General features: G+C 41.3%; 1 protein-coding gene across 2 annotated transcripts in view; it reads left to right on the top strand.

Moving 5' to 3' along the window:
* Positions 1–18,476, top strand: part of mib2 (MIB E3 ubiquitin protein ligase 2) — a 138,813-nt gene that overhangs the window by 76,565 nt on the left and 43,772 nt on the right. For both annotated transcript variants that reach the window (XM_061975259.1, XM_061975250.1), the window contains exons 4-9: positions 7,397–7,503; positions 8,421–8,615; positions 8,717–8,859; positions 17,625–17,732; positions 17,851–17,955; positions 18,118–18,280. In XM_061975259.1, coding sequence (XP_061831243.1) covers positions 7,397–7,503; positions 8,421–8,615; positions 8,717–8,859; positions 17,625–17,732; positions 17,851–17,955; positions 18,118–18,280 — 821 coding nt within the window. The remainder of the gene's footprint in view (positions 1–7,396; positions 7,504–8,420; positions 8,616–8,716; positions 8,860–17,624; positions 17,733–17,850; positions 17,956–18,117; positions 18,281–18,476) is intronic.

Below are 18,476 nucleotides of genomic sequence, written 5' to 3'. Positions count from 1 at the left end.
GCAGCTGCGGCTTCCAAACATTTGATGGCTTGCCCGTACGTGCGTGCCGCTATGTGCATGTCACGTACGTAACTTTGGGGACTTTGGGGAAATATATGTGCTGTATGAACTTTGGGGAGGTGAACGGTACTTTGGGCTGTGGGATTGAGTGTGTTGTGCAGGGGGAGGTGTTTGTTATGCGGGATTAATTTGTGGCATATTAAATATAAGCCTGGTTGTGTTGTGGCTAATAGAGTATATATATGTCTTGTGTTTATTTACTGTTTTAGTCATTCCCAGCTGAATATCAGGTCCCACCCGCCTCTCACAGCATCTTCCCTATCTGAATCGCTCCCACTGCCCTCTAGTCCTTCACTCTCACTTTCCTCATCCACGAATCTTTCATCCTCGCTCAAATTAATGGGGAAATCGTCGCTTTCTCGGTCCGAATCGCTCTCGCTGCTGGTGGCCATGATTGTAAACAATGTGCAGATGTGAGGAGCTCCACAACCTGTGACGTCACGCGCATATCGTCTGTTACTTCCGGTACAGGCAAGGCTTTTTTATCGGCGACAAAAAGTTGCGAACTTTATCGTCGATGTTCTCTACTAAATCCTTTCAGCAAAAATATGGCAATATCGCGAAATGATCAAGTATGACACATAGAATGGACCTGCTATCCTCGTTTAAATAAGGAAATCGCATTTCAGTAGGCCTTTAAAGTTTGTGGCGGGCCACTTTAAAGGATGTGGTGCGCCACATCTGGCCTTTGGGGTTTGAGTTTGGCACCTGTGTTTTATCAGTTGAGGGAGTGGGCTGCTCTTATGCAAGTGGCTGAAAATTGGGCCAAAGTCACAGAAGAAGACAAAATGCACCACAACGCTAATTAATATGAGTCGTAATGCATCAGTTAAATCAAGAGTGTGGAATTCACTTTGTCTTTTATAGTGTGGATGGGACAAAGCCGGATAAGGACCTTGCAGTTTGTAAGTTGTGTGTTTTTGTATTGAACATTGGACATTTACGAGCAATAGATCAATAATTAAAGAATCACCATATTGAGATATCATTATCATGAGCCATTTATCGTATCAGGAGGTAGATTTCCAGCCCTATGATATACAGTAGATTCTTTAAAAAGCAATATCATATACTGTATTAATGCTCAATAGACATGTAGCCACATTCTTTTCCACTGTACAGTTCCGGCTCGACTTCTTCAAAGTAGTGCTACCGGAAGCCATAAAAAATCACGATGCCTTTAAGGCATTAGTCGGAATAAGATACACTATGAAAACAACAACAGTGAGGGAGAATGAAAATGTAGTTACTTACTTTTTGGCATGTGCTTGGTCATAGAAAGAAGATATATTTTATGAGCGGAGACTGAGTGCAGCAAAAAACTGGATCGATTAAGCAAAGAGGAGATTGTGGAGTCGTTTTTGTCAAAATCTGCAATACAATGTTGTGGCAAAGACACATCTTCTAGACCTAATATGACCTGCAGTGTTGCCAACTCCTCAGTAAGGAAAGAAGCTATTGGCTGTCCTAAAAATCGCTCGATGCGTCTTCACTTCATTTGCATAACTGATTGCATTGTTACAGTATCAATATTGCTCAAAAGTCTGAAGGGTTGTGACAGTCATGCACGGACTGACTGGCTAATTAACATAAGCGATGAGATTAGGGCCTTGCAGGGATTTATTTTAACGTGACATGACAGTGAAGAAATATTTACATCTCGCTCTGTAAACCAAGACGGAAACAGCGGAAGCGTTGCACTTTTCATTTCCAGTCTGGACGTGGAGGGGTGTGGGTCTCCTCTCTGCTCTGACTGCAGCCGGGACTGCTGCGTGAGGCTTTTGTCAACCTGACTGCCTGTGAGGAGAGTTTCGAGGCAGCACCCGCTGCTAATTGAGGGCATTCACTGCAGAGTAACAAGTGCTTTCATATCTTCAAAACATCCCAAAAAGTTGTTAGATTTGTCGCTTTTGGGAATAAAATGAGGACATGCTTACCGGAAAAAGTACCCTGGAGTACAGGGGTGGGCAATTATTTTTTACCATGAACAACCCGAGCACTGCTGGAGGGCCACATCGACAATATTTCAATTAAATTTTGCTCAATATTATTTTTTATATATACCGTAAGATAAATAATAATAATAATAATAATAATAAGTAAAAATAATAATAATACTTTAATTTAACCTAACTTAACTTTTTACCAAAAGCACTGCTTTGGAAATCATTTGTACCCCTTTCAGAGATCACATTTAGTTGCCCTTAAACATCCTCATGTTGCACAATGAAATGTAAGCATAGGATGAAGTGTGCATTCCTGTAACTTTCTCTAGTAACAGCATTCCATGATTAATATCAATAAATTAACATTAATAATAAATGACAGTAAAATAAGAACACGTATGACTGAGGAGTCATAGTGTAACTTTGTGTGGTGTTTGAGTTGTCCGACTTTTTGTGTGGCCATAAACGCACCAGTGGCTTAGTGCTATGCGTGTTGGTGACAGATGACAAGTTGCTTTTGGCCTGCTTTGTACGGCAGAAAATGACTAGTTTTTCGAGATAGAAGTTTTTTACTCAAGTTTTGGTGTGGTTATGGCCCAATATAAACAGTTTTGCTCAATAAAGTGATCAATATAATTCCTGTCCTCGAAGCATCTCAATAGACGTTACAATAATTGAACAGTGTTGACGAACACCGTTAGGGCCGCTTGTTTTCACTGTCACTCAGAGTTGCATTGCAAAATTACACACAATAAATGTCTTTATTTTGTTTAGAATTCAGATGGGTTTGATTTGGTGCGCGGCATATATTTGCTGTGCGCAGAGGACGCTTTAGCAGTGCGCAATTGCGCAGGCGCGCACCTTAGAGGGAACGTTGCTTGGCAGTCCATGTCTTGTTGAAAACACGTCAACTTTTCTCTTTTTAGCGTCTCGGGAGTAACCGTTGTTGCGTTTGGACCAGTTGTTCCTCCCAGGGAATTCAAGTCGCTGGTCGCTCCCAAGCTCTTTACGACACTTAAAGCTGAGTAGAAGAACCACCAGAGACAGAATAGGTATTTTGTAATATATTTGCAAAGCTTTGTAAACATACTGAGACCAGTCCAGCATAGAACATTCAATCGCGCAGCTAAGATGGTCTCCCCCCCAAAATGGAAACCCTCTATTCTATAAAGTCTCTCTCTCTCCCACCCTCGCAGTCTTGTCCCTCCAGCCCAAACACATGCCCATTGTCCTCCGCACCTGGACATAAGAATAGATAAGAAGAAGGAGTATCTCTCTTTCTTACATTCAAGGTCAGCACACAGTATTTGCAGACAACCAAAAGACCACAATTGGAAGAAAAACACTAGCTGTTTTGTAATATGATTATGAAATAAAAGAAGTAACACTTAAATTCGGATATATGTAAATATCTGCCTCCGACACTTTGCATCACTTGTCGCTGTGCACCTTCACTCACAGGTTACACACGGACATACGCCCATAAATAACACTTTTCAAAATAAAAGCAGCACAGTTGTATTGCGCGCACGACATAGATGTTTTTTCAACTTTATTTTGTCATTTGTGATTGCAGCTGTTCACATTCACTCACAATCACGCACGCGCATACTTCCACACTGAAGTAATACAAATAACGCTTTTCAAAACAAAAGCAGCACCGTTGTATTGCACACTTGACATAGATTCTTTTTTAAATTTATTTTGTAATTTATGATTGGCCTCACGCGGGCCGGACAGGGACGCACAAAGGGCCAAAAGGCCCGCGGGCCGCAGAATGCCCAGGTCTGCTGTAGTACCTGCTTTTGCCAATGGAATAATTTGTGAAGCCATGTCAAGCGTGGTATTGTAACGACTGACACGGGTCATTACAAAGTCCCAAACGGAATAAACAAAGACATTTGACGGTGCGCCTGCCCTGAACTTCCGTCAACTTAAGTGCGTAAGATGTTGTCAAAGCATTGCCCCAAGCTGGCCTGTATTCTTAAATCTCTGCTTTCAAGGATTAGCCTCCCAGCATCTGTTTTCAGGTGCACACACTATTCCCGGTACATGACTCTTTTTAAGCTCAGTCGCACTCTCACAAACAAGTGGACTGCCGTCTTCCGCTGTGGATTCCAATTGTATAGCTTGACAAGAAATTCTCTCTGATTCTGACTGATATAGCAGCTGATATAGCAGCAAAGCTCAGCTCAGCATTCACTGGACTATACTTTGGACCCCACTAGATTTCAAATGACTCAATCCAAAGATGTCATCTGGATGAAATGAAAGTCAGCGTTTGAGCGTGTCAAGAAATTATGGGAATAGGCAGTTCCTTTGCTCCAAGAGCTGATCAAATCTTTACCATAAGGTATGTTTGCTTTCAATGCTCTGCATGTGTATATGCAGTAGAGGGTGTGGATATCATTGCGTGTAGCAACATGCTTTCTGGCTCAAGCCCTGACAACCTCATAGAAAAATATATTCTTTTGTTCTACCCAACACTATTTTGCTGAGTACAGCTTGAGTACTGATTCGGAGAATAGAACCACAATGCATATTTACTTTAAGGATTATAAGGGACCTGTTGACAGTTTGACTGTAAATATTTTGTCAAATCTAATTCATGTCTATATGCCGTTAGCTAAGGATGACATTAAAACACTGTACAGTGTGCTAGTAATACAAGCAATTTATATAATCTGTTTTTTACTGGATTTGCACTGTGTATAAACTAGAGATGTGCCAATCTATCGGCCACTGATCGGTATCGGCTGATTTTCTTGAAACAGTATGTGATCGCCATTACTGATTAATAATGCCTTTCAGAGCCAATCACAAACTCTGATCCCCTCTGGCTAATATTGTATTTATTTTTAGTCCTGCTGCTGAGACGCTGGCAGCTAAATGTGTAAAGCCGCTTCCCTAAATTAAAAACAATTCCCTCTATTATGGCAAATGAACTGCATTTCTTAATATGTTATGTAGCATTATCAAGTATCAATATCATGTATTAGGACGAGGCTACACATGTAACACACTGAGAGCAAGCAGGAGCAGACATGCTAATAGCTAAGCTCTAATCAACAGAATAAATTAGTGTAGATGAAACTGCATTGCATTAGAAAGTAAGCAGTTATTAACAGGAACACGTAGATTGATATGAATCTAGAGAGAGGATAACATAACAACAACTGTTGGTGTATTAGCATTGTTGCAATCAGTACACGTCACATAAGAGGGCGGATCGATCCCTAAATTGATGGTGTCAACACCAATATCAGTATACGATCGACATTTTTATTTTCTCACAATCATGTATTTGTTTTTTTGTTAATTTAACAAAAGTGAGTAATTTCCTCGAGGACTTTGAGGGCAACAACTACTACAATGAGTAGTACAAACCCCGTTTCCATATGAGTTGGGAAATTGTGTTAGATGTAAATACAAACAGAATACAATGATTTGCAAATCCTTTTCAACCCATATTCATGTGAATGCACTACAAAGACAAGATATTTCATGTTCAAACTCATAAACTTTATTTTTTTTTGCAAATAATAATTAACTTAGAATTTCATGGCTGCAACACGTGCCAAAGTAGTTGGGAAAGGGCATGTTCACCACTGTGTTACATGGCCTTTCCTTTTAACAACACTCAGTAAACGTTTGGGAACTGAGGAGACACATTTTTTAAGCTTCTCAGGTGGAATTCTTTCCCATTCTTGCTTGATGTACAGCTTAAGTTGTTCAACAGTCCGGGGGTCTCCGTTGTGGTATTTTTGGCTTCATAATGCGCCACACATTTTCAATGGGAGACAGGTCTGGACTACAGGCAGGCCAGTCTAGTACTCGCACTCTTTTACTATGAAGCCACGTTGATGTAACACGTAGCTTGGCATTGTCTTGCTGAAATAAGCAGGGGTGTCCATGGTAACGTTGCTTGGATGGCAACATACAGTATGTTGCTCCAAAACCTGTATGTACCTTACAGCATTAATGGCGCCTTCACAGATGTGTAAGTTACCCAAGTCTTGGGCACTAATACACCCCCATACCATCACAGATGCTGGCTTTTCAACTTTGCGCCTATAACAATCCGGAGGGTTCTTTTCCTCTTTGGTCCGGAGGACACGACGTCCACAGTTTCCAAAAACAATTTGAAATGTGGACTCGTCAGACCACAGAACACTTTTCCACTTTGTATCAGTCCATCTTAGATGAGCTCAGGCCCAGCGAAGCCGACGGCGTTTCTGGGTGTTGTTGATAAACGGTTTTTGCCTTGCATAGGAGAGTTTTAACTTGCACTTACAGATGTAGCGACCGACTGTAGTTACTGACAGTGGGTTTCTGAAGTGTTCCTGAGCCCATGTGGTGATATCCTTTACACACTGATGTCGCTTGTTGATGCAGTACAGCCTGAGGGATTGAAGGTCACGGGCTTGGCTGTTTACGTCCAGTGATTTCTCCAGATTCTCTGAACCCTTTGATTATATTACGGACCGTAGATGGTGAAATCCCTAAATTCCTTGCAATAGCTGGTTGAGAAAGGTTTTTCTTAAACTGTTCAACAATTTGCTCAGGCATTTGTTGACAAAGTGGTGACCCTCGCCCCATCCTTGTTTGTGAATGACTGAGCATTTCATGGAATCTACTTTTATACCCAATCATGGCATCCACCTGTTCCCAATTTTCCTGTTCACCTGTGGGATGTTCCAAATAAGTGTTTGATGAGCATTCCTCAACTTTATCAGTATTTATTGCCACCTTTCCCAACTTCTTTGTCACGTGTTGCTGGCATCAAATTCTAAAGTTAATGATTATTTGCAAAAAAAAAAAGTTTATCAGTTTGAACATCAAATACGTTGTCTTTGTAGCATATTCAACTGAATATGGGTTGAAAATGATTTGCAAATCATTGTATTCCGTTTATATTTACATCTAACACAATTTCCCAACCCATATGGAAACGGGGTTTCCATATGGGTTTTGTTTAGTTATTGTTTACTGTTGGCTTTGTTTTGCTCAAACAAATGTATGCAACAAACGAAAATAAGGAACTAGTTTAAATATTGTCTTAATATTGTCAAACTGTCAATAACATTTGCAATAAATATATTGAAAAATGTACAGTTAAAACATCTATCGGTATTGGTATCGGCTGATCTCACTCATGAATGTTAGGAATCGGTAGCATAGATCGAAGCATCCTTTGTATAAACGTTTGGTAGATCATTTTCTGCTCTGTGTACAGTATAGTACTGTAGTAAAATGTTATTACAGAGTTACGTTACACTCATTGTGTTGTGTTGCTGCACTTGTGACTTGATAGTCCATGATAGTACATTATTATAATCATTGTTATTAAAAATAGTTTGCTTGGCTGTCTCTCCATGCTTCCATCACAGAGTAAGCTTGGCACCGAGGCAGAACCTTCCGCGCATCATCCTCAAAGGAATCTTCCAGGGGGTTAAGGTGGTTCGTGGACCTGACTGGGACTGGGGAAACCAAGACGGTGAGTGGTGTGTGTGTGATGGAGGGCTGTTTTTATACCACCTTAACCTTGGGGATTGTTGACTCTGCTGCCTTCCCCCCCATTGTCTTGCCTGGGGGATCACTGCCTCTTCAAAGCCTTTTTTTTATCCATTGTAACCAAAGCTCCCATCTCTTTAACTCATGAAATCTAGTGTTATTATGTTTGCGTGTGTCTAATTTGTTAGTGAATCTTCTGTGTCTGTTGCACAGATGTCTTTCTTTCCATGGATGTACACCACCATATTTATTTTGGGTCAAACCCCAAAAAAGTGCCCTTTCAGACCTTCTGTTGTTATACATAAATAAAAGCCATTCAATGCCTCCCTCTGGGAAATACGGAATGGATGAAGTTATGTTTCCTGTTGCTGCAGTCTCTGGGAACAGCAGCCCTCCTCCCATTTCTGGGTGAACATTTCCTTTTGGTGTCTTAAAGAACAACGCTCTGGGGTTCTGTTCAGTCACTAATCTGGTTAAAATGCTGTATGTGCATTAAGGATGTTGTGAGCATGCGCAATAATCTTCAGCCCACCATGTAGCTGTTTAGGTCACTGATTTAAAGGGGTGTGTTTGGGCACAGGGGCAGCCTGATGAGGGTTCTTTTTCTAGAACCTAACATGGGGATGTGGTACCATTCTGTGGTCGTTGTCTGTTTGTCACTTCTTTCCTCACACACTTGTGTCTGGCATGTCATTACCTCACAGCTTATACTCACCCTGCCTTCTATTTTCACCAGCATGTTTACTTCCACTGTGATCTATTACTGACTTTTCCCCTTCCTATCCAAATGCCTCATGTAACTGCATGACTTCTCTCCTAGGAAGATGGCTGATCCTCTTAATTTGTTTACCAACACTCTGATTATCTCTTGCATATGTGTGTGTGTGTGTGTGTGTGTAGGCGGGGAGGGTAAGGTTGGGAAGGTAGTGGATATTCGTGGCTGGGATACAGAATCTGGTCGCAGCGTGGCTAGTGTGACCTGGACTAATGGCACCACCAATGTCTACCGAATGGGGCATAAGGGCAAAGTTGACCTCAAGTACGTGTCGGACGGCCAAGGAGGCTTCTACTACAAAGACCACTTACCAAAGCTCGGTAAGACCATTCCTGTGTTAATATTTGAATCTTTTATATAACTGCTATAGTTGGACAATAAGGAAAAAACAGACTGGTGTTTTCGCCGCCTGTCCATTCAGGAGAGCATGCAGAGCTGCAGCGCCAGGAGAGTGCTGATGGCCACTCCTTCCAGCAGGGTGATAAAGTCAAATGTCTCTTGGAGGTGGACATTCTGCGACAGATGCAGGACGGCCACGGGGGATGGAATCCCAAAATGGCAGAGGTATTTCAACATTGCCCACTGTGATATGTCAGACGTTACTATAAACAACACATAGGACAGGAGAAGGATGGGCACGATGAATCGACTTTATATCATTACCTCAACTTATCTCAAATCAACATATCCCATTGAATTGAATTGAAATCAATTTAAAGGCCTACTGAAATGCGATTTTCTTATTTAAACGGGGATAGCAGGTCCATTCTATGTGTCATACTTGATCATTTCATGATATTGCCATATTTTTAGGATTTAGTAGAGAACATCGACGATAAAGTTCGCAACTTTAGGTCGCTGATAAAAAAGCCTTGCCTGTACCGGAAGTATCAGACGAATATCGTGACGTCACAGGTTGTGGAGCTCCTCACATCTGCACATTGATAACAATCATTGCCACCAGCAGCGAGAGCGATTCGGACAGAGAAAGCGACGATTTCCTCATTAATTTGAGCGAGGATGAAAGATTTGTGAATGAGGAAAGTGAGAGTGAAGGACTAGAGGGCAGTGGGAGCGATTCAGATAGGGAAGATGCTGTGAGAGGTGGGTGGGACCTGATATTCAGCTGGGAATGACTAAAACAGTAAATAAACACAAGACATATATATACTCTATTAGCCACAACACAACCAGGCTTATATTTAATATGCCACAAATTAATCCCGCATAACAAACACCTCCCCCCTCCCGTCCATATAACCCGCCAATACAACTCAAACAACTGCACAACACACTCAATCCCACAGCCCAAAGTACCGTTCACCTCCCCAAAGTTCATACAGCACATATATTTCCCCAAAGTCCCCAAAGTTACGTACGTGACATGCACATAGCGGCACGCACGTACGGGCAAGCGATCAAATGTTTGGAAGCCGCTGCTGCATGCGTACTCACGGTACCGCGTCTGCGCATCCAACTCAAAGTCCTCCTGGTAAAAGTCTCTGTTGTCCCAGTTCTCCACAGGCCAATGGTAAAGCCTGACTGTCATCTTCTGGGAATGTAAACAATGAAACACCGGCTATGTTTGTGTTGCTGCAGTCGGCCGCAATACACCGCTTCCCACCTACAGCTTTCTTCATTGCTGTCTCCATTGTTCATTGAACAAATTGCAAAAGATTCACCAACACAGATGTCCAGAATACTGTGGAATTTTGCGATGAAAACAGAGGACTTAATAGCTGGCCACCATGCTGTTCCAAAATGTTCTCTACAATCCGTGACGTCACGTGCTGACATCATCATACCGGGACGTTTTCAGCAGGATATTTCGCGCAAAATTTAAAATTGCACTTTAGTAAGCTAACCCTGCCGTATTGGCATGTGTTGCAATGTTAAGATTTCATCATTGATATATAAACTATCAGACTGTGTGGTCGGTAGTAGTGGGTTTCAGTAGGCCTTTAATCAGTGCTCTTCCCCTCCAAAACAGTACAATTTAAACATGTAACATGCCTTTAAATAACAACAACTTTTAGAAAATAAATATTATATGAAAACAAGTGTTGTAGTTGTAGTACTAACAACTACAGTAGTTTTATGAAGTTATGTAATAATAGTACAGCATTAACCTTAGAGAGTGGACATCTACGGTATCTCCTTTCAGTGGCTTCTATGTCAAACACACCATCAGCTGCTTCTCCGTCAAACACACCGTCAGCAGCTTCTCCATATTTTCTTGGATAAATGTCCACTGTTAAGATATTATTTTAACATCCTTGCTGGCGTTATCGACTCATTCTGCTTCAGTATGGTGCAGACTAGCAGTGATACGCTCCAACTGCTTTGCCCAGTTGGTGACACACTCAGTCACTTTCTAATTATTTATCTTTTTAATTCATTGACTAGTATCCAGTTCTACTTCTCAGATCTGGCCTTTGCAACCACTTTCCTTCCTTTTTGTCGACCTCAAGCTATAAGTTAAAGGAGCCATATATATTAATGTGGCTAGAAATTGTACTGCAATCACGGTCAAAATTCTGTAGTCTCCTACCACTCTCCATGACTGAGGTTGCCAGATATGCAGCCAAATCCGAATCCTACTCCAAGGTACTTCAAATGGCAATCGACGAGTCCTAAGCTGTAGGTTTCTCTTGTTTATGCTTCATGCAAGATGATTTACTAAGTAATTATGCCACATTTTACTGATGTCGATTAGCCAAATGTATGTGTAAAGTTACGCAGCAATATTTTAGTCGGGAGTCGGGACAGATTGTTGGCATTACCCTGCTAAAATGTCTAGTTTGACCGCATGGACCGCCATCGAAACTAATTCTATGAGCCAACCCACGCCTACCCATATCCACATAGGTTTTATTTGTCAAAAATATATTTTGCCCTGTCAGTAGGATTACACATCGACATACAGGTAACGGGCATACATTTCCCCTGTTTGCCTATATGTCGATGTGTCATTGACCGGGCTAAAATGTTACTAAGCATTACACTAGGAGCTAAGCACCATCACACTAAGCATTCGTTGCATGAACATACAATCTTTGTTAGACAAGATCATTGACCGTATTGGACAATATAGCTTACATACCAAATGTCCATTTCCATTTATTACAAGTACTAAGAAAACGTAGATGCCTGACTTCGGAGGAAATTAGCAGGTTTGGCGTCAGATGAAAAAATCTTCTTCGCCTTTAATCGTCTCCATCTTTCAAAGGCAACCCCGATACAAATCCTTGTTTTGTTCCTGGTTTTGTCATGAATCAGTTGAGAATCGTAACGACGCCTTTCAGATTTACGAAGGTCTAACATGTTTAGTAACTTTACCAGTGGCAGGAGCTCGACGAAGTGGGTGCTGCGTAACCGGTAATCTGGATGTGACACACTCACAGACTTACGGGAACATTATCACAATTTCAGAAGGGTTAAAACCATTAAAAATCAGTTCCCAGTGGCTTATTTTATTTTTAGAAGTTTTTTTCAAAATTTTACCCATCACGCAATATCCCTAAAAAAAGCTTCAAAGTGCCTGATTTTAACCATCGTTATATACACCCGTCCATTTTCCTGTGACGTCACACAGTGATGCCAATACAAACAAACATGGCGGATAGAACAGCAAGGTATAGCGACATTAGCTCGGATTCAGACTCGGATTTCAGCGGCTTAACACTGTCTGAAAAGATAATTACTAACAACTATGAACTAGGTTTACAGCATATGAAATACATTTGGCAACAACATGCACTTTGAGAGTGCAGACAGCCCATTTCAGGCGCGCTAAGAACATATATTTTTCCCACGATTTCAGCACTCAGGTTAACCATACCTAAATAGACACAAAATACTGCATTACACAAGACTATCCGAATGTACTCGAATGATTGAAAAAAATAAATGTTTTTAAGCTAAATTATTGGTAAACACAGTTTATGTATAATAATTTACGTAAAACCGCGAGTAATGAATAAAGTTTTCATCAATTAATATATTCTGTAGACATACCCTCATCCGCTCTCTTCCTGAAAGCTGATCTGTCCAGTTTTGGAGTTGATGTCAGCAGGCCAGGGAAGCTAGGGTCGATATTCTTCTCTTGATCATCTTCGGTGGCATAAGGGACGGTAGAAGCGGTGTGAGCCAAGACATCCAGGGGGTTTAGCTCGCTCGTCTGCGGGAACAAGCTGCCGCCATTGCTTGCCGTGCTACCGAGGTCCTTTGTCCCTGAATAGCTCACACACTCCGGCAGATTCAATGGGGGTCTGGCAGCAGATTTCTTTGACCTTATCGTTGGAAATGCATCTGCTTTGAGTGTCGCAGGATATCCACACATTCTTGCCATCTCTTTCGTAGCATAGCTTTCATCGGTAAAGTGTGCGTAACAAACAACTGACCATTTCGTCAGCTTTCCCCACACCCTCGTATTTTGAACAAATTTCGTCCAATTTCTTGCCAATTTCGCATCTTTGGACCACTGGCGCAACTTGAATCCGTCCCTGTTCGTTTTGTTACACCCTCCGACAACACACCGACGAAGTGAGAAAATGACGGATTGCTTCCCGATGTGACGTCACAACGTGACGTCATCACTCCGAGAGCGAATAATAGAAAGGCGTTTAATTGGCCAAAATTCACCCATTTAGAGTTCGGAAATCGGTTAAAAAAATATATGGTCTTTTTTCTGCAACATCAAGGTATATATTGACGCTTACATAGGTCTGGTGATAATGTTCCCCTTTAAATTGCTGAAACGGTGGAGGGCGGGGCATCGAAATGAAAACAATAACAAGATTTCGGGGCTGTAAATCTAATTTTAAAATGAACTACTGTTATCAGTTATAGAGGTATTCAAAAGAACATGATTTATTAATGCCTTTTAACATATCAGGGTCATTTAATGATGACTTGACATGACATTTCTACATATGGCTCCTTTAATGCTAGCGAGTAAGACCTGATGTTTTGGGTGGATCTCACAGGGTACACTGGCATTCTCTATGTCAACTAATGGCAGGGATGATTGTAACTTAAATAGTTTCTTTGTACCTTAAAACATAACAATTAGCTGAACGATAGCTCTTATCTCAAAACAATTTTAAGTTGGGGCCCTCTTAAGTTGAGGTACAACTATATATTACAAAACATTTTGTGGGTATCAACCATGAATATAATACCCATGCTTATACACTACTTTAGTACATTCAGAGCTGCTGATGGACTGGCTTTTACACAATGACATGCTCATATTTCTCCTCCACAATCAGTAAGATGGAGATCGGTTTTGACAAACATATAGTGCCTTTGTATTTGAATGCAAACTCGTTTATCATGTAGCTTCTGTTTCTGTTCGCTCTTTCCTTGTTCTGTTTGTGTAGATAATTGCTGTAAATGTCCTTTTTGACTAATAATTAAAAGGTCTCTTGTCAGACTATTTTTTTTTTCATTTTTAATAAGTCTCACAAGTCCAACAATAGTGTTTTGGAAATGTGTTGGCTAAAAACTAGCCTTAATGCTGAAATCCAGACAGTCTAAAAAGTCCTTTTAGTGAGTCGTACTGGGAACACGGCCTTTTGTGTGACGGTAGCTTTAATGCTAATTTCCTTTGCCGGTAATGCTGCTTTATTTGGCCGTCCCCTCTGTCCTACTCTTCAACAGAGTGTGTGACACCAAGAGGCGCTTTTATGCACTTTTTGCAAATCACTGTAACTCCGCACTTGATCAACAATAGATACCATATATCATGTACAATAACATAACATTAAGTAGTGGGACAGGAGGACATACATGTTAGCAACACTGGCATAGCTATGTGAGCTACACTTTTAACATTACATAACATTTTATTTGCAACATCATGATAGGTTAGCATATTTGCTCAAGAAATACAAAATGTTCAAACTTACCGCACCAACGTCTGCAGCTGATTGACAGATATTTGGCAGAGCTCCAGGCTTTAAAGGGGAACATTATCACAATTTCAGAATGGTTAAAACCATTAAAAATCAGTTCCCAGTGGCTTATTATATTTTTCGAAGTTTTTTTCAAAATTTTACCCATCACGCAATATCCCTAAAAAAAGCTTCAAAGTGCCTGATTTTTTTTTTATTTTTTATTTTTTTATTTATTTATTTTTTTATAGTGCCTGATTTTAACCATCGTTATATACACCCGTCCATTTTCCTGTGACGTCACATAGTGAAGCCAACACAAACAAACATGGCGGTAAGAACAGCAAGCTATAGCGACATTAGCTCGGATTCAGACTCGGATTTCAGCGGCTTAAGCGATTCAACAGATTACGCATGTATTGAAACGGATGGTTGTAGTGTGGAGGCAGGTAGCGAAAACGAAATTGAAGAAGAAACTGAAGCTATTGAGCCATATCGGTTTGAACCGTATGCAAGCGAAACCGACCAAAACGACACGACAGCCAGCGACACGGGAGAAAGTGAGGACGAATTCGGCGATCGCCTTCTAACCAACGATTGGTATGTGTTTGTTTGGCATTAAAGGAAACTAACAACTATGAACTAGGTTTACAGCATATGAAATACATTTGGCAACAACATGCACTTTGAGAGTGCAGACAGCCCAATTTTCATCAATTAATATATTCTGTAGACATACCCTCATGTCAGCAGGCCAGGGAAGCTAGGGTCGATATTCTTCTCCTGACGGTGTGAGCCAAGACATCCAGGGGGTTTAGCTCGTTCGTCTGCGGGAACAAACTGCCGCCATTGCTTGCCGTGCTACCGAGGTCCTTTGTCCCTGAATTGCTCACACACTCCGGCAGATTCAATGGGGGTCTGGCGGCAGATTTCTTTGACTTTATCGTTGGAAATGCATCTGCTTTGAGTGTCGCAGGATATCCACACATTCTTGCCATCTCTGTCGTAGCATAGCTTTCGTCGGTAAAGTGTGCGGAACAAACGTCTAATTTCTTGCCACTTTCGCATCTTTGGGCCACTGGTGCAACTTGAATCTGTCCCTGTTCGTGTTGTTACACCGACGAGGCATGATGTCTCCAAGGTACGGAAAACAGTCGAAAAAACGGAAAATAACAGAGCTGATTTGACTCGGTGTTTGAGAAAATGGCGGATTGCTTCCCGATGTGACGTCACAATGGGACGTCATCGCTCCGAGAGCGAATATTAGAAAGGCGTTTAATTCGCCAAAATTCACCCATTTAGAGTTCGGAAATCGGTTAAAAAAATATATGGTCTTTTTTCTGCAACATCAAGGTATATTGACGCTTACATAGGTCTGGTGATAATGTTCCCCTTTAAGACAGGGGTGTCAAACTTGTTTTCATTGCGTGAATATAATCACACAATTGCCTATACATTTGATTATTTCAACATACTTATTGGTAACTTGCGTTGAAATCATAAGTCAAGGTGACAAAAAGATATTTAGGTATTTATTTTTGATAACAAAAAGAATGTTTGGAATATATTGTTGCAGGATCAGATACTAATAAAGTTAAAATATATGAAATTGCATGCAAAACATGTTTCCCTGTCCAAATTGAAAATAATACATTTGTCAATCAAGATTAGGTGCTTTATTGACACGCATTATTCCCAGGCTGTGGAGGGCCTACTAAAATGACGTGGCCTTGAGTTTAACACCTGTGCTGAATATATCTAGATGTGTAGCAATGTGTTTTCTTCCGGGGCATTTTCATAGTGCCTCAGAATTCACTAAAACTTACAACTAGAGATGTCCGATAATGGCTTTTTTGCCGATATCCGATATTCCGATATTGTCCAACTCTTAATTACCGATTCCGATATCAACCGATACCGATATATACAGTCGTGGAATTAACACATTATTATGCCTAATTTTGTTGTGATGCCCAGCTGGATGCATTAAACAATGTAACAAGGGTTTCCAAAATAAATCAACTCAAATTATGGAAAAAAAATGCCAACATAGCACTGCCATATTTATTATTGAAGTCACAAAGTGAATTTTTTTTTTTAACATGCCTCAAAACAGCAGCTTGGAATTTGGGACATGCTCTCCCTGAGACCCACTACAACTATGAGAAGTACTATACTTTGGTTTTCACAAAGTGCATTATTTTTTTTATTTTTTTTAAACATGCCTCAAAGCAACAGCTACAAAATTAATGAAGGCACACAGCTTCAGTCCAGAGTATACTAGAGTCATAAAGTAAACAATAACATAGTCCTCCTTTAGTGCAAGACTGCCTGGCATACTGTATAACAGGAAATTATAAACTGGGCTCAATCTGCCCTGCTTTAACGTATTTGTATGAGTAACACAAATGTGCTGCAAGCTAGTGGTGAGTGCTTGAAGTGGCAGTCAGTCAGAGCTTCTGAAATGCTGCGTTGAGACAGGGGTGGTTTTTGTTGTATTTTTGTTTTTTCTCGGCGGAGTCTTTAAGCGCTGTTTGATTTTCATCCTTCTTCAGCTTGTATTCATAGTGTATCTCCTTATGATTCTTGAAGAGGTGGGAGATCAAATTGCTCGTATTAAAGGAAGACGTCTTGGTTCCTCCTCGCATAACCAACTTTTTGCAGTCATTGCAAATTGCCAGTTTTTTATCCGTCAGAGACACTTTAAAATAATCCCAAACCATGTCGTTAGTCAGTCACGGAGCGAGCTGGCTTGTTAGCCACGGCTACAGCACCGGCAACAACACACTCTTGTTATTGTTATGCTCCGCTCGCGGCGGTCTGATGAGGTCATCAAGCGTCGCCAGAAAACTTCTCATGCTGCAGTCGTGCTGCAATTCCTGTGTTGTGTGTGAGAGAGGGGATGGGGAAGGGGCTGCTGACTGGGAGACGCAACTGCTCTGTATTTTTCCCTACGTCCGTGTACCGCTCCGTACAGCAGCGTTTTAAAAAATCATAAATTTTACTTTTTGGAACCGATACCAATAATTTCCGATATTATTTTAAAGCATTTATCGGCCGATAATATCGGCAGTCCGATATTATCGGACATCTCTACTTACAACTTTTAAAACGACTATTTGAGGGCCTCTTCTCTCAAAAGTGAGGAAGATGACAGATTTGTCTCAGGTTTGGTGCTGATAAAGGGGCTCTAGAGACATATGTTACTGTTAGAAAGAACATCAATAAAAAGTAGCTTTTGCATAATCGTAAAAGGAAATCTCAACATGACTTGGCATACAAGCATGCTGGTGACTTAGATGGACTTTGGTATTTGACATAGGGAAAGAAAACAATGCGTACACCCCTGAGGTTCCAGCTACCATTGGGAGCATTAAGGTCAATGCCATGCAGAGCGAGACCTACGGCATAACAGCCTCTTTGTGTTTGCAGTACATTTGCCGCGTCGGGACAGTTCATAGAATCACTGACCGGGGGGACGTCAGAGTCCAGTACAGCAACAACATCCGCTGGACTTTTCATCCCGGGGCCCTCACCAAGGTACAGAATTTCCATTTCATCCCTTGAGAGGTTTTTTTTTTTTGGTGTTGATCCAAAGAGTTTTCTTCAAAAATATACCGTATACAGCTAATTTGGTCGTTCTCTTTTTTTGTCCTAGGTGAACACGTTTGGAGTTGGCGAACTAGTCCGAGTGTTGGAGGACATAGATAGTGTCAAGAGGTTGCAGGCCGGCCACGGAGAATGGACAGACAGTATGGCTCCTGTACGCTCTCCTGTTCATGCTACACCAGCATTCATTATCACTCTAGTCAAATGACATGGAATTACTTGATATTCCCTAAAAGACTGTGAGAACACCATCAACATATGAGATGAGTGAGAATGAAGCTGGACTCATCCGTATTACCTGATATGTTTCCGCCAGGTGCTTGGTCAGGTCGGCAAGGTGCTGAAAATGTACGCGGACGGCGACCTGCGCGTGACGTTCGGAGGCCACACGTGGACGTTCAACCCAGCATGCCTCTCGGCACAGCCTGGGGACATGGACGCCAACCTCATGACGGCCGAGAACCCCAACGAATCTGGAAGTAAGGCCTCTGCCAGGACCGAGGGGCTTATCGCGAGCACTCCAGCTTATCTTTTCCCTCTGCTTTGTTCATTCATCCTCCCAATGATTCTATCTCTAGTATGCATGTGCTCATTTATTCAATGAAACCATGTATCTCTTTCTCCTTTCAGCGTGTGTACTTAGGGTTTATTTATTGAAATGCTTTTCTTAATTGC

This window comes from Nerophis lumbriciformis, linkage group LG01 (genome assembly GCF_033978685.3).
Source record: "Nerophis lumbriciformis linkage group LG01, RoL_Nlum_v2.1, whole genome shotgun sequence".
NCBI lineage: Eukaryota > Metazoa > Chordata > Actinopteri > Syngnathiformes > Syngnathidae > Nerophis > Nerophis lumbriciformis.
Note: the sequence above shows the minus strand (reverse complement) of the source record. Positions and strands in the feature narration are given on the sequence as shown.